This window comes from Bison bison, unplaced genomic scaffold (genome assembly GCF_000754665.1).
Source record: "Bison bison bison isolate TAMUID 2011002044 unplaced genomic scaffold, Bison_UMD1.0 scf7180017864243, whole genome shotgun sequence".
NCBI classification, from domain to species: Eukaryota; Metazoa; Chordata; class Mammalia; order Artiodactyla; family Bovidae; genus Bison; species Bison bison.
Window position 1 is genome coordinate 2,843,532 of NW_011494815.1, and position 15,332 is coordinate 2,858,863.

General features: G+C 48.6%; 1 protein-coding gene across 1 annotated transcript in view; it reads right to left on the minus strand.

Annotated features, from left to right (window-relative positions):
* Positions 1-15,332, minus strand: part of TMOD1 (tropomodulin 1) — a 90,394-nt gene that overhangs the window by 28,533 nt on the left and 46,529 nt on the right. The window contains exons 4-7 of the mRNA XM_010847065.1: positions 11,847-11,966; positions 3,910-3,999; positions 2,851-2,981; positions 1,051-1,158 (exon numbers count right to left, since the gene is read on the minus strand). Of these exons, the coding sequence (XP_010845367.1) occupies positions 1,051-1,158; positions 2,851-2,981; positions 3,910-3,999; positions 11,847-11,966 (449 nt within the window). The remainder of the gene's footprint in view (positions 1-1,050; positions 1,159-2,850; positions 2,982-3,909; positions 4,000-11,846; positions 11,967-15,332) is intronic.

Consider the following 15,332-nt stretch of genomic DNA (forward strand, 5'->3'; position numbering starts at 1 on the left):
TGCTCCTTGGAAGAAAAGCTATGACCAACCTAGACAGCATATTAAAAAGCAGAGATATTACTTTGCTGACAAAGGCCCATCTAGTCAAAGCTATGGTTTCTCCAGTGGACATGTATGGATGTGAGAGTTGGACTATAAAGAAAGCTGAGCACCAAAGAATTGCTGCTTTTGAACTGTGGTGTTGGAGAAGACTCTTGAGAGTCCCTTGGACAGCAAGGAGATCAAACCAGTCAATCCTAAAGGGAATCAGTCCTGAATATTTTTTGGAAAGACTGATGCTGAAGTTGAAACTCCAATACGTTGGCCATCTGATACGAAGAACTGACTGATCGGAAAAGACCCTGATGCTGGGGAAGATTGAAGGCAGGAAGAGAAGGGGACAACAGAGGATGAGATGGTTGGATGGCATCACTGACTCAATGGATATGAGTTTGAGCAGGCTCTGGGAGTTGGTGATGAACAGGGAAGCCTGGCGTGCTGCAGTCCAAGGGGTCACAAAGAGTCAGGCGTGACTGAACTGAATGAACTGAATCTAATCAGAATTATTTTTAAGACACAGGAAAGATCAAATAAAATTGATCACTGGGAACCACCAATGAAGACAATAATTTTAGATATGGAGAAACTGAGGACCAGGGAGGGGCAGGCCCTTGTCTACACAAGAGTGGAGACAGAGATCCAACTTTAAGGTCCACGTGACTTGCATTTAAATCTCAACTCCACTTCTCACTTGCTGTGAAACTTTGGACAAAGCAAGTTGTCTGAGCTCCCTCTACCCCACGTTCTTCATCTGTAAAGTGGGGAGCCCTGCACCTCTGGGATCTGGGATGATTGTGGAGATTAACTAGGATAATGTACAGATGGTGCCTGGCTAATGGCTGTTCTGTCCACATTCCCTCCTGGCTCCTAGCCCTGCGTCTTTCACCACATCACACCTCACCACACAGGGTTCTTCATCGGTGGCACATGGCCAGTCCTGAGGCCACAAAGGTCAACTTTCCTGTTTCTATGCCTCCCACTCTCAAGGCAACAGAACAGAAAGGTACATACAAATGCCACAGGGTCATTGCTCCGTGTTCCCACGATGCTGAACTTCTTCACATACGAGTTCTCTTTGAGGGCTTCTGCATACGCCTTCAGAGTGGGTATGGGGATATTCTGCAGAGAGAAAGTCAAGCAGTGATCAGTAGCCCTGCAAGGGGCAGGCAGGGCAGAGAGATGGGACAGTACTTCTCTCACCACCTGATGCAACCTGATGTCCAGCATGTCTCTGACCAAAGAGCTGAATGGGCAGAGGGTTCCTGCTTTGCCCCAGATGGCTGAGATTTGGGGAGACCTTTCTGGTAAACAGATTGAGAAAGTCCTCCCTGAACATTGCAGGTAGCACCTGTAGTTTTCTCTTTGTACACGCAGAGACCGAAGGAGCAGGAAAACATCAAGGCAAAGGTGCAGGAGAGTGTTGTGCCGAGAGCTCAGGCCTGTGGGTGTGTGCAGCAAGCAATGTTTCTGACTTGCTGTGTGACTCTGGGGGAGTCTGCCCCTCTCTGAGTTTGTTTCCGTAAACTAAGGTGGGGCATTGCCCTAGACAATCTTTAAGAGACATCTTTCCCAGAAAGTCTCAGCTCTACCACACATCGGAGGTGCTAGGGAACTTTCATAAAATGCTGATGCTCAGGCCTGCCCTGGACCAATAAAATCAGAATCTCTGTGGGGAGAGGGACTGGGCATTGGCATTTATTATTTTTTTAATCTCAAGTGAATACCACTGACCTAGTCCAACTGCCTCACATGCAGAGGGGAAATGGGCCTGAAAAGGGCGAGCCCTTGCCTGAGGCCCCACAGTGGGCCCTGAGGCCCACTTCTGAGGCCCCTGAGGCTCCAGAAGGCACAGGGCCGTGGCCAGGTCCCCCCATCCCACGCTTCTCTGAGTCCATAGACGTTGCCAGGGTGCACAGTTCTGAATTGTGTCAGTGTCTCCCACGGCGCACACGGCAGATAGCGGAGGCACCCGAATGGATCTCGCATTTCAGAGCGTCACTTTATCCCCCATGGGAGCAAAGCTCAGGGAGGCCAGGTGGAGGAGACACTGCAGGCGCAGGTTTCCAATCTGATTATGCCACGAGGCTGGCAGCCACTTAAAAGAAAGCGGAGAAGAAAGGAAAAGCGAGCTGGGAAGTGAGGGGCCCACTTCTTAGCTTACATCCACACCCCCTGAGAACTAATCTCTCTGGCTCCCGGGCTGAGCAGGTGAGCAGGCAGCTGGGCCTGCTCCTGCATTCCTCCCACAGCCTGTCCACCCGTCTCCGCTCTGCCTGGTGGTCACATAGGAAGGGTCCAAAGAGATGTGGGCCAACAGCCTAGAGTATGGCTTTGGACACTGGGCCAATGGTTCCCATCTAGGGTTGCAGAATGAGGCTGAATACGTGCAGGAGACACAGGTTCAGGGTTAGGCCCCTCCCCAGGCTTGGGTTACCCCACGAACGTGGTGGGCACTAGGCTTTTCCAGCCTTCAGATCCCGTGTAGCCATATGTGTCTGACTCATGATTTATCTCTGAGAAACTCTCAGTGTTGTGGATAAGGTGGTGGGTTTCCAGAGTCGAACCTGGGTTGGCTGTGGTGAACATCTGGGTCTGATGTCAGGCCCCGAAGGAAACCAAGATGATGGGCTGTCCTGGTTTATACTGTCCTCCTACCCCAAAATTTTGCCTCTATTCCTGATCCAGAAGGACCCAGAGTCCAAGCAGGACACTGGTGTCTGTGTGCAGTCTGGTCTGGGCTGTCTGGGTCTGAGTGGACTCGGCTTCCCCCACACTCCCACAACAGGGGAAGTGGAGTGAAGGGGGCCTCACCCGGATGTTGTTGAGGTTGACCTCTTCAAGTTTTGGGTCATTGTTCTTTATCCTCTCCAGTGTTTCTTCCACGTCTGTGGCATTTGGTTCTTCGTCAGGCACAGGCTTGTACTGTGTAGGTTTGATCACACCTAGAGTGACCGACAACAGGAAGATGGCTCACAGAGATGGGGCGTCATTTCCCCTCAACACAAGGACATCAGAAGGAAGTGGCGGTGGAGCTCAGGGACATGGAAGGCTGGGCCTCTCGGGGGTTACTGAGGGGACGGGTTGGAGGAGGATGGCGATGGATGGGGCCTGGAGTCTGGGCCCTGCTTGGACAATGCATCTGCCAACCTGCAAGAACCAGGTGAATTCACTAAACTGCCTAAAGCTCGGTGTCCTCACGGTAGGGTGTGAACAGTCGTTCTACCCAGTGGGTTCCTGTGAGGATAAAATGAAGACTGGGTGGGAAAGAAACGTGTAGGCCTTCCAGAGGAAAGGGTAATTGTGCTGTGGTTGCCTTCATTTCTCTTTGGGGCCAAATTACCAGCTTGAAACAACACAGTGGAGAAATTCAGACAATGTAATGTTGGCACAGGAAAGGACAAGGAGACTTGTGGAGCAGGAGGGGCGCCCAGAGACAGACCCGTGTGGACACGTGGACATTTATGACCCGGGTGGAGCCCCAAACCAGAGGTGAGAGGACGGACTTTGCAAGGAGTGTTGCTGGGACAATGGAATATTGATATAAGAAAATGAAAGCTTGATCTCATTTCACACCACACACAAACATGAACCCCAGGAGGATTAAGAAGTGGAGAATAAGAAGTAAATCTCTAAAACTTACAGAAGAAAATAAAGGAGGATGTTCTGATAATATTGGGATGGGGAAGGCCTTTGTAATCAAGTCACAAGGATCCCAGGAGAGTAAAAAGAAGAGGTGAGCAGTTTTAGCTAGTAGAATTTGAAATCTTCTGCAATGAGATTGCAGAGAGTGGGCGGAGGTAGCGAGACTCTGGAGGATCCCTCACTTCCGAGATGCCCTCGCAGTGGGCAGGGAGCGGGGCCGGTACTCACTGTTGAGTCCCTCCTTGTTCACGATGGAGCTGCTGCCCAAGGCCTGGTAGTACTGCTGGTTGCTCATGAGCGTGTGCATGCCGAGGATAGCTGCAGGGACACAAGGGCCCGTGACGCGCCTCTCAGACAGACAGCTTCCCAGGCACAGACATTCCACGCCCCAGGAAGTTTTGCTCACAGAAATGGTAAGAAACACTTTGGTTTTTACTCTTGCCTCTATTGATGTGACTGTCCAATCTCTGTCCCCAGCCTAGGTGTCTCTAGTCCCTGGCCTCAGATTCCTAGGTGTCCCCCTGACATGTCCAACCCAACTTGACCAAAACAGAACTCCTGTTTCTCATCTTCTCATCCTGCCGGTCCCCTGGGGTAGAACCTCAGTCACATGGCACCCTTCCCCCCAAATCCTCACCCTCCTGTACCGGGTCTCTCACTTGTCCCATCTCCCACTCCATCAGCTCTGTCCTGGTCAGGGCCCTATCAGTTCTCGCCAGTGATTCCAGCTGCGGAATCACTGGTATGCTGGCTTCGGTCTCTTTCGACCCTCCCCCAGCAGCATACAGCACAGAGCAGTCAGAAAGATCTCTCTGGAAATGCAAACCTGACTGTATCCCTCTCCTGATCAGTCATTCTTTCATCCATTCATTTGTTTGGCATCTACTGAGTGCCAGCATCACGTGTCCAGCTCTGGGTTGGGGTGGGGGGGTGGGGATAGCGAGGAATAAGAGAGACAGGGCCTCTGCCATGCAGCCTACAATCTGCAGGGAACTAGAGACTAAGCAAGTCACAACTGAAAATGTAAGTGCAGAGTATGCTGAGTGTTGTAAAGAGAAAGTTCAGTGTGTTCTGGGAGAAGAGGACAGAGGGATGGGAGCGATGAGATGTTGGCCAAGTGAAAAGAAAGAAGGTAGAATATTCTGGACAGAGGGATGGTGGGTAGGAAGCCACCGGCCAGGGAGAGAGGGGGAAACTGAAGACGGACGGAGCTGAAGCTGGACACGTGGCAGAGGGCACCACGCCCTCACCAGCTGCTCCTGCTTCTGCCAATGCCACCCATTTGCTGGTGAGCCTCTTTCCATCTACACTACCCACTGCTGAAATGCAGCCCACCCCACCACCGGAGAGTTTTGAGATTTAGCAAATAAAATTATAGGATACCCAGTTAAGCTGTAATTTCAGATAAACAATTAATAATGTTCTGATATTAGTGTGCCCCATTCAGAATTTGAGAACTTTTTCCATGAGAAACTTATTGTTTATCTGAAATTCAAATCCAACTGAACATCCAGTATCTGATCCAACAACTCTACATCCCCATCCTTTAAGTCTGGAATAATGCTTCCTTCCCAGAAGTCCTCCTGGATTCCACCTTCCCTCTAGCTCTCTCACAGCATCTGGTGTCCCTTTCACAGTCATAGTCAACTGTGTTACAGCTATCTGGGTATATGTGTGTCTCCCCTACTGGATTGTGGGCTTCCAGAGATCAGGGAAGAGTATTCTCTGTCTTGGACCTCTTTCAGAAGATGATTTGGTAAACATTTGTTAATTAAAAAGAAAAAAAAAATTCCCCTGGCCATTTCATTAGATGCAATTTCTAGTTAGAGAGATAACATGGGAAGCTTTAGTGAAGAGTCAAGAGACCCAAGTTCCAGTCCTGACTCTGCCTTTGATGCTGCTGTGTCCTTGGATAAGTCCACTCCCCTTTCTGGGTTTCAGCTTCTTCTGTACAACGAGGGGTAAGACTAGACCACTGGTTCTCAATCATGGCTACACATACAAATGACCCAGGAACTTTACAATACCAGTGGTCCTCCTGGACAAACTGATCTAATCTCTGGAGATGTATTTTTAATCTCCTTGGATGATTTCTGATGCTCAGTGGGAGCTAAGAACCACAAGACAAGATGATCTGAAAGTCCCTTCTGTTTCTCACATTCTATGAGTCTTCTCTGCTAAAATTAGACCTGCCTGCTCATCGTTAAGAACTGGTAAGGAGAGAGGCTTCTGCACTGTTTTGAGCTCTTTGGGCCTTAATTTAGGCTGCATCTCCGTGGGCAGAGGGAGCTGAGGCTTGAGTCAGCAGCAGGTGCATCAGATCACCTGGAGTCACCTTCTGGGGTGGGCTCTTCCAGCCCCACCCAGACAGTGGCTCTGATGGTGGTTCTGGGCTGCTGCTGGGTTTTAGGGTTGGAAAAACAGTTTGTAAAGGTTGCTGGGAATCATAGGAAAGATGTAACCTCAGATGGCTTCTCTGGCTTAGAGTGTATAGAGTGGTGGGAAAATGGAAAATGCATTTTGTGCTTGAATGATAGCTTTCCATAACGGTCCAGAAAGAGGGGGCCGAGGCAGGAAGGTTACAAGGAAGTGCTGGGGGATGGAGGAAGGAGACCTGGACTCTGGGTAAGCCTTGGTACTAATTTACTGAGTAACCCTGTCCAGATGACTTCCACTTTTTGTGCCTCAGTCTATTCACCTCTAAAATGGATCATGTTTGAGGGATGATCTCTTACCTTCTCATGGGCCTTAATAGCCACATGACAATTTCTCACCATCTTATAGTGTTTGATTTTTACGAGTAGCATCCAGGACAGGTACTGTCAACCCCCATTTTTCTGGCAGGCTCAAGAGGGTCAGATCAGATCAGATCAGTCGCTCAGTCATGTCCGACTCTTTGTGACCCCATGAATCGCAGCACGCCAGGCCTCCCTGTCCATCACCAACTCCCGGAGTTCACTCAGACTCACGTCCATCGAGTCAGTGATGCCATCCAGCCATCTCATCCTCTGTTGTCCCCTTCTCCTCCTGCCCCCAATCCCTCCCAGCATCAGAGTCTTTTCCAATGAGTCAACTCAAGAGGGTAATGGTTGGTCAAAGACGATTTGGTGAAGACCCTCCTGGCTTCTAAGTTAATGTTCTCACCCACACCTCCACATACTAGGTCACCAACTGGTCTAAAGTTCTAACATTTCCCCTCGACCTCAGAATTCTAAAGACAGACGACATATATTCTAGGAGGTAATGTATATCAATAGCAGTCATAAGAAGAAATAAAACAACTTTGCAATTCAGAGGAGATTAAAGTTCAAAGAGAAGGAAATGGCAACCCACTCCAGTATTCTTCAAATCCCATGGATGGAGGAGCCTGGTAGGCTACAGTCCACGGGGTCGCAAAGAGTTGGACATGACTGAGCAACTTTACTTTCACTTTTCAGAGTTCTAAGAAGGTGAGAGGGAGGAGGATTGGATGGGGAGGGGCCAAGTAAAATCTCCACCACTGAGCAGACTGCCCGGTGGCTCCGAAGCCAGTATTCCCTTCTCCTGACCCAAGGACCAAACCATGACTTTCTTCTTGCTTGGTTTTGCACACTCCGTGTCACCAGGAATGAGTGACAGAAACACAGCACATCAACATTGCCTGCTGCTCCATTCTTTGTAGATACTGGCAGGGCTGAATTTAGCACAGGGGAATGTGATTTCTTACAAAAAAAAAAGTCTAGATCTTCCTCAAAACTTAAAAAGGCCTATTTTTGAACTCTGAAAAAGAACATCGAGTTCTCTTTCCTCACTCTGCCTTGGCAGGGTTCACTCAGTTGGTGATTTGACTTAGGACACAGAGAGACAGCAGCACACATCCTTGGCTCCCCCGGCTGCCAAGTGCTCGGGCTGACTCAGGCAGATGGCCAGAAGGTATTTCCTGCATCCTAGGAGCAGGTGAGAGAAGCTGGCTCTAGCCCAGGACCCCAGAGCAGTTGAACCAGCTACTCCTGAATAAGCCATACCCTGTCCCTTGTAGTGTCGGGGGAGAAGAGGTGTCTAAGGACATCAAAGTACAGCAGAAGCCGGGTGGTCTGACTAAGACTGCTTCTGATCATCACAGGAGCTGGGGGTACCAACTACCCTGGGGTGGCCTTGGGGTTCTGAAGGGTAAGTATCCCTACCCTCAATTCCTTCTTGGGTACTGCCCTGCCTGAAAGTTCCCCAAAGGTGAGTCAAGGTCATACCCCTGACTGGGGAGGGGAGGCAGTGATCACGCACTTGCTTGCAGCTGACTCCCAGTGGCCTCAGAGCTACAACTCAAGGCCACGTGCCAAGGAGTTAGCACAGTCGGGGGCCAGCACATTGCTCATCACCTATGGTGACACTGCATGTTGATATTTGTATGTCTCTGTTCTGTCCTCTTCATCACATCCTGGGGCCCCCAGGTCAGGGACTGGATCTGATTCATCCCAGCAGTATACGCTGACTCGTGAGTGAATGCACAGATGAGAAAACAGTGAGTGAGTGAGAGTTCACAGGTCTGGCTCATTTGACACACCTACTGGGTGTCCCCCTACACATCCGCATCACAGCCAGGTATCAAGCCTGCCGCACGTGCACCTGTAAAGCAGTGGCTCAGAGGGGCTGCCTCATCCCCAGCTCAGAGCCTCCTTCCCACTGGGACCCATCTCCGGGCCTAGCTCACCTCTACTCTTCCTCCTTTCGGTTCAGCTTTGGTCCCCACCTCATCTTACGGCCCCACCACTTGACGAGTCCTCTTCTGCACTCGGCCCTTTCTCCCTAGGACACTTGCTTCCACCTGTCCCTGCATGTTGGCCTCGGGGATTGTTTAACCTCAGTTCTGCACGGGCAGGAACCAGGCTGCTTTCTTATGGTTAGTCCAGCGCAATTGGAAGCTTAATTAACAGAAATGCTCTGCCCGAGAATCGAGTTGCAGGACGCAGAGAGGACCTGCAGAGCCTTGTGCCCAGCACGCCCTCCTCTTTGTTCCCTAATGCATCACCCACTCGGGGCTCCAGCTACCACCAGCAACAGCCCTAGCACTCCAGCAAGATGTCCCACCTCCAGCGACTTCATCTCTTAAATTGACTCCTGGCTGGGCAGCTCTCCTCAGTCCTTGAAGGCACCCAGCTCTGTTTTCGGGAGCCTCAGGCCAAAAGCCCACACTCATCATCTCAGCCATCTTGTCCTCTGATCCAGCTCTAGGAGGAGCTGGTCTTTCAGAAACACATCTTAGACACAGGCCACCTTGGTCCTTGGCCTCACCTGGGGCCTGTCCCCTCCATCCCCTCATCCTCCCAACACCACCACCTCTCTACCCAAACCCCTGCTTTCATCTGGCCTCTCCCAACACTCCCCAGCCCAGGCCTCAATGCTTTAGTGTGACATCTAGAGCCTTTCCTAATTCCTATCCTCACCCTGGCTGACTCTGAGATTCAGCCATGCACCCATCTCCCTACTCTGTGTTCACTTCCCAGGGTGTACTGGGTGGTGATGTTGTGAGCAGACCCTAGAACCAAGCTGCCGGAGTGCAAACCCATGGGCAAGGATAACCTCACTATGCCGACTTTCTCTGTCTGTAAAATGGGGACTTCAATAAAACTCACTTCATAGGATCGCTGTGGTCAATAAATGCAGCAAGGTGTGGAAAGCAATGCCCACAGCAGCGAGGACATAGTTGGTGGTCAACAAATGTTCCACACCTTCTTCCATGGCCACCTTTCAAAAATAGCTGACACACAACAGTAGGCATCCAAGGCTAGCCAGTTAACGCTGGTGTCCTCCCGCAGCTCCCGCTCTCCTTTCTGGGCATTGGAAGTGTATGGTATCATGAATAGATACTAGTAATTAGCCATGCCAACGAAAATAAAGAGGAATAGTTTCAAGAAATCTAGACAGAAACTTAGCATGATATTGCAGTTCTATTTTGGCATAGGAACTGGCGGTTCTGACAGTGGAGTCATTTGATGATCCCTCTGAACTGCCTAACGAGGAGCGTGACGTCACGAGAGTGATCAGAGGAGAAGGACCAGGACAAAAACAGTCGCTGGGGTGAGCCAGTGTGGAGATGCTGGACGACTGTGCCCCCCACCCACTGCCCAGGTGCACAGATGAACCGGAACACAAGCAAACTCTGAGTCGGGAAGACAGTCCCAGGAGCCTAACATGGGATCTAATGTGACAGGTGTGGGTTTTGATGAGCAAAGCAGTTGAGTATCCTGACCTAAGTGCTGCATTTCCAGGGTCACACCCTCACTGTTGTGTACTTCATAGTGAAAGAGAACACCTTTCTCTCTCAGCCCTGACACCCTTCAAGCCACTGCCCTTTGTCTTTTCCCAAATGTTCCGCCTCCCCAGGAAAGGCTATCTGGGTTAAGGGTCTACACATTGGCTCCCCTTGTTCACTCCTCAGGTTGCTGCAACCTGGCTCTGGTTCCCGGTCCCCCTCTCCCCTAAGAATGTCATCATACTGGTACATGACACGCACAAAAAGCTGGAGAATGCGAAAAGCATGACACTGCAGCCACCTGAGTCCCCTGGCAACAGCAGCCTCACTGGCCTCTGGCCTCGCCTCTGAGTCTCCCGGCAGGCCCTCAGTGCCAGAGACAGAACCCTCATACTGTCTCTCTAGCTCTTGCATTAGGCTCTGCCCATCTTGATTCGGCCTTGGGTTCCCAACCCATTCGTGGTATCCACGGTGGTTACCTTCATCCTGTTTCCACTCTTCTCCCAAACACTTCTACCCCAGCCAGGGCCCTAGGCTCCAGAGCCCCAGACCCCACTCCCACCAGACCCTAGAGCTTGACAATACTGATGACACCCACCTCCCTATCTCCAGTGGGGACCCTGGAAGAACTCAAGGACTTTCATATACACCTGCCCGCTGTGGGTGGCCATTGGCCTTATTTTCCCTACACTTATCCCTCCCTCACTGTTACGGCTGAATTTTGTCCCTCCAAAATTGTTGATTGTGTCCTGCTTTGTCCCTCTACTATATTGAATACGGTGATTTCTAGCCCCTTAGAATTTGTAACTGTTTTCAGAGATAAGGTCTCTAAAGAAGTGATTAAATGCCAATGAGGCTGTTAAGGTGGGTCCTAATGCAATCTGCCTGGTGTACTTACAAGGAGATTAGGACACACAAAGGGACCCCGGGGGACACACGCACAGGGTGACAGAGAGATATGGTCATGTGCAAGCACGGGAGAGAGGGCTCAGAGGGAACCAACCCTGCGGACACCTTGATCTTGGACAGCTAACCTCCAGAACTATTGAGAAAACACGGTTCTGTTGTTTAAGCCACCAGCCTGTGGTATCTCGTTAGGGCAGGCTGGGCAGACTAGTGCACCCACCTTCACTAATGACACCAACTTAGACTCCGGAGAACTGGACTCCTCCCCTGACCTCACAGTTGACCCCGTCTTTCCTCTCGCCTTCCCACTTGCCTTGAGTCTCTCCCTATCCCATCCACCCGCCTGTCATCATCTGGGTGAGGGTTAGCAGCCCCCCAAGACTGCTGAATAAAAAGACCAGCTACCGCACTGGGCCAGGGAGCACAGCATGATGGTGGGCACGCTGCAGCCAGAGCCTGACCCCCGGCGACAAAGGGATACCAACAAGTGGGGCAGGGACCAGACAGTAACGAGGCGACAAGAGCAGGTGGTGAAGGGCTCTGGATGCCAGGCCACCTTCTGGAGTTTTCGGGGCTGTTTGTGGAGATCACATGGAAACACACAGGAAGATGGAGGGTGCTGTATGAACATGAGATGTGGGGTGATCAGCTCCAAGCCCAGCTCTCTGAACTGCGCAAAGTGCTAAAATCAGATGACCTGTTCCAGGCCTCTGTGAGCCCCCTCGACTGAGATGCCGGCAGCCCTCTGTCTCCTCCCCTCTCCTCTTTCTTCCCAGGAGGCCTGGGCAGGGTTTGATGCAACGGCTGGTGAAGGGCTTAGGCTGCTTCCCACATTCCTCTAGGATGGAAAGGGGTTGGGTGTTTTTATCTCTATTTCACTCATTTCAGTTCTTGGTAATAGGTTTCCATCTCCTCTAGTCCTTTTCAGAAACAGAGGGTATTTATGTTGAAATAAATCACTCAAGGCTCCCCTGCTGATGCAGGTCAAATGCTTTAGAGGACGTGGGGAAGCGTCAGGAGTGCCTCCTACCTGCGATGTCACAGAGTTCCGCATCCGAGGCATTCGCCAGGGCCTCCTCCAGCTCTGGCTCCAGTGTCACACTTTCCAGCACGGGGTCCATCGGCTTCTGCTTGGGGACCCAGACCTTTCCTGAAAACACATGAGATGCTTGTTACACAGAGCGCCACTGCACTGGGGCAGCCTCTGGTGATGACCCCAGGTGGACCGTCCAGAGTCCTGTGGATCCCTCCATGCCAAGATGCCCTTAAAGCTTCTCTCTCTGGGGACCCAGTGCCAAACTGGCTCAGAGAAAGGGAATCAGAGATCTCCAACAAAGCACCCCTTATGTTTAAAAAGAAGAACTTTAGAACTTGGTCAGAGGAGACTGCTCACTATTGAAAACGCTGGTCATTAATTTTAACAATCAGTAAGTAGAAAAAAATGCAAAAGAAAAATATAATCGAATGCCAGGGTCTGGAATGCTCTAAACAAGGGTTCTGGTATGAGAGAAAAACTTAGAAACATTTCTAAAACAAATACATACACTCAGATTAGTAAAAGACGAATAGGGAGAAACTTGGGACACTATATTTTTAAAGTGTCAGACTCATAACTGAATGAGAGAGCAAAGAGGCATACACGGGGACGGTTGGCGGCTATAGAGTGCACCAAGATGGCCTTTTGAAGAAATTATGGGGCATCCACACAATGGCGATCCTGCAAAAGGATGATGGAGAGCTCTACTCACTAAGGAAGGAAAATGCCCAAGACAACATGTGTGAAAAAGTGAGAGGTTAACAGGCAGGAAGGCCAGGGGTCTCCAAATGGAGGAAATAGGCTGCAAGTGTCTCTTAAAATTCTGTGTTGCTATAATGACACCTGGTTCCACCTGAACTTAACTTTTCTCAAACCTTGAGCTAACCAATGCGTTTTTCTTCTGGAAATGTTTTCCTTAAGCTATGTTAATGAAAACTATGTATTTGCCTTTCTTCAAAATGGTTCCACCTAAGACTAACTTTTGGCCGACAATAGCTCAAAAAACCTGTACTCATATCAATTGTTTTATGGCTGGGGGATGACACACCACGTGCCATCCTATCTCAAATCTGCACATTGTGGGACAGGGGCCTGGTGAAACTCTGTCAGCCTTGAGGTGTCTTTCTTATCTGATTAATAACTTTCTAACAGACATAAAACAGCTTGCTAACACTAGCAAGGGGGGCACTCTCCATCCCCCTTCTGATGTCTATGTCAGAAGCTTTCTCTGTCCCTTTTCATACTTTAATAAAACTCTGCTACACAAAAGTTCTTGAGTGATCAAGCCTGGTCCCTGGTCCCGAAGCTAAATCTTCTTCTTCAGAGATCAATAATCCAACATCGTTCACTGTAAGCTATCAAAAGCAAGCTTACAGAATAGCATAAATTATTTCATTCCGGTTATGAAAAATTCCATGCATGCATGCCAAATTGCTCAGTTGTGTCTGACTCTGTGTGACCCTATGTACCCAGCAGGCTCCTCTGTCCATGGGATTCTGCACGCAAGAATACTGGAGTGGGTTGCCATGCAAGCCTCAAGAAGATCTTCCCGACCCAGGGATTGAACCTGCGGCTCTTATATCTCCTGCATTGGCAGGCAGGTTCTTTACCACTAGTGCGACCTGGGAAGCCTGAAAAATTGCATACACACACACACACACACACACACACACATATCTTTATTCATGCAACATGTTTATTGAGTTGCAATCAACCCTGAATTTTTATCGGAAGGACTGATGCTGAAGCTGAAGCTCCAATACTTTGGCCACCAGATGTGAAGAGCTGACTCAGTGGAAAAACTCTGATGCTGGGAAAGACTGAGGGCAAGAGGAGAAGGGGGAGACAGAGGATGAGATGGTTGGATGGCATCACTGACTCAATGGACATGAGTTTGAGCAAACTCCGGGAGATAGTGAAAGACAGGGAAGCCTTGCATGCTGCAGTTCATGGGGTTGCAAAAAGTCGGACACAACTTAGCGACTGAACAACAATTAACAATTTATTGAGTCCTTCCTATGTTCTAGGTACTTTTCTTGGCACTAGGTGGACAGCAGGGAATAGTTTACAGTTTAGTGAAAGAAGACAGGTAACAAGCAAACGTGTAAAGATATCAGACAGTACTAAACATCACAAAGGAAAATAAAGCCAAGCAAAAGATTAGGAAGTTCCAGGCTGGGGTGTGGGTGAGGTGGACTCTGCTCTTCGGGGTAGGGTGGTCAGGGAAGATGATCTGTGAGCTGGAATCTAACAGAGTGGGGAAATGAGACCCTCAGATCAGTGGCAAGGTGAGGATGCCCACTCTCACTGCTCCTACCTGACTGTGTACATATAGTTCTAGTCAGAGTGAATGGACAGGAAATAAATGGTATCCAGACTGGAAAGGAAAAAAGTAAAATTATCTCTGTTCTCAGATGATATGATCTTATATGTAGAAAACCCTAAAGATTCCACACACAAAAAAAACAGGGTACAAGATTAACATAGAAATCTAAGTGGTATTTCTATACACCGGCAATGAAAAATCTTAAAGGAAAATTAGAAAAATAATTTCATCTACAATAGCATCCTAAAGAACAAAATACTTAGGAATAAATTTAACCAAGGAGGTGAAGGATTTGTACAATCTCCTGCATTGGCAGGCAGATTCTTTTACTGAGCTACTCAGAAAGCCCAGAAAACACTGCTGAAAAAAATTGAAGAAGACCTAAACAAGCAAAAAGGAATCCCAATTTCAAAGATTGGAAGGCAATATTAAAATGGTAATACTGCCCCAAACAACCCACAGATTCAAAGTCATCCTTACATCTTTTTTTTTTCAGAAATAGAAAAGCCAAACCTCAAATTCATGTGATTGTAAGGGACTCCAGTCAAAAATCTTGATAAAAACAAAGTTGGAGGTTTCAGACTTCCTGATTTGAAAACTTACTATAAGATTAAGCAATGTGGCACTAACATAAGTATAGACATACAACACAATGAGGTAGAATTGAGACTCCAGAAATAAACCCATACATCTTAAGCAAACTGACTTTTGATGAACTTGTCAAATCCATTGAATGGGGAAAAATAGTGTCTTCAAGAAATGGTGCTGGGACAACATCAATAGGCAAAAAGATAAAGCTGGATCTCTCTCTCACACCATATACAAAAAACCAACTGGAAACAGACCAATGACTTAAGTATAATAGTTAAAACTATAAAATTCTTAGAAGAACACATAAACATAAATCTTCATGACCTTAGATCTGGCAAAGTATTCCTAGATATGACAAAAAAGAATAAGCAACTAGAGAAAAATTGATCAATTGAATTTAAAATTTAAAACCTTTGTGCATCAAAGGACATCATCAAGAAAGTAGAAAGACAACATATGGAAGAAGAAAAAATATTCAAAAATCATAAATTTTTATAGGGTCTAGTATTCAGAATATATAAAGAACTTTAACAACTCAACTACCAAAAGAAAAACAACCTATT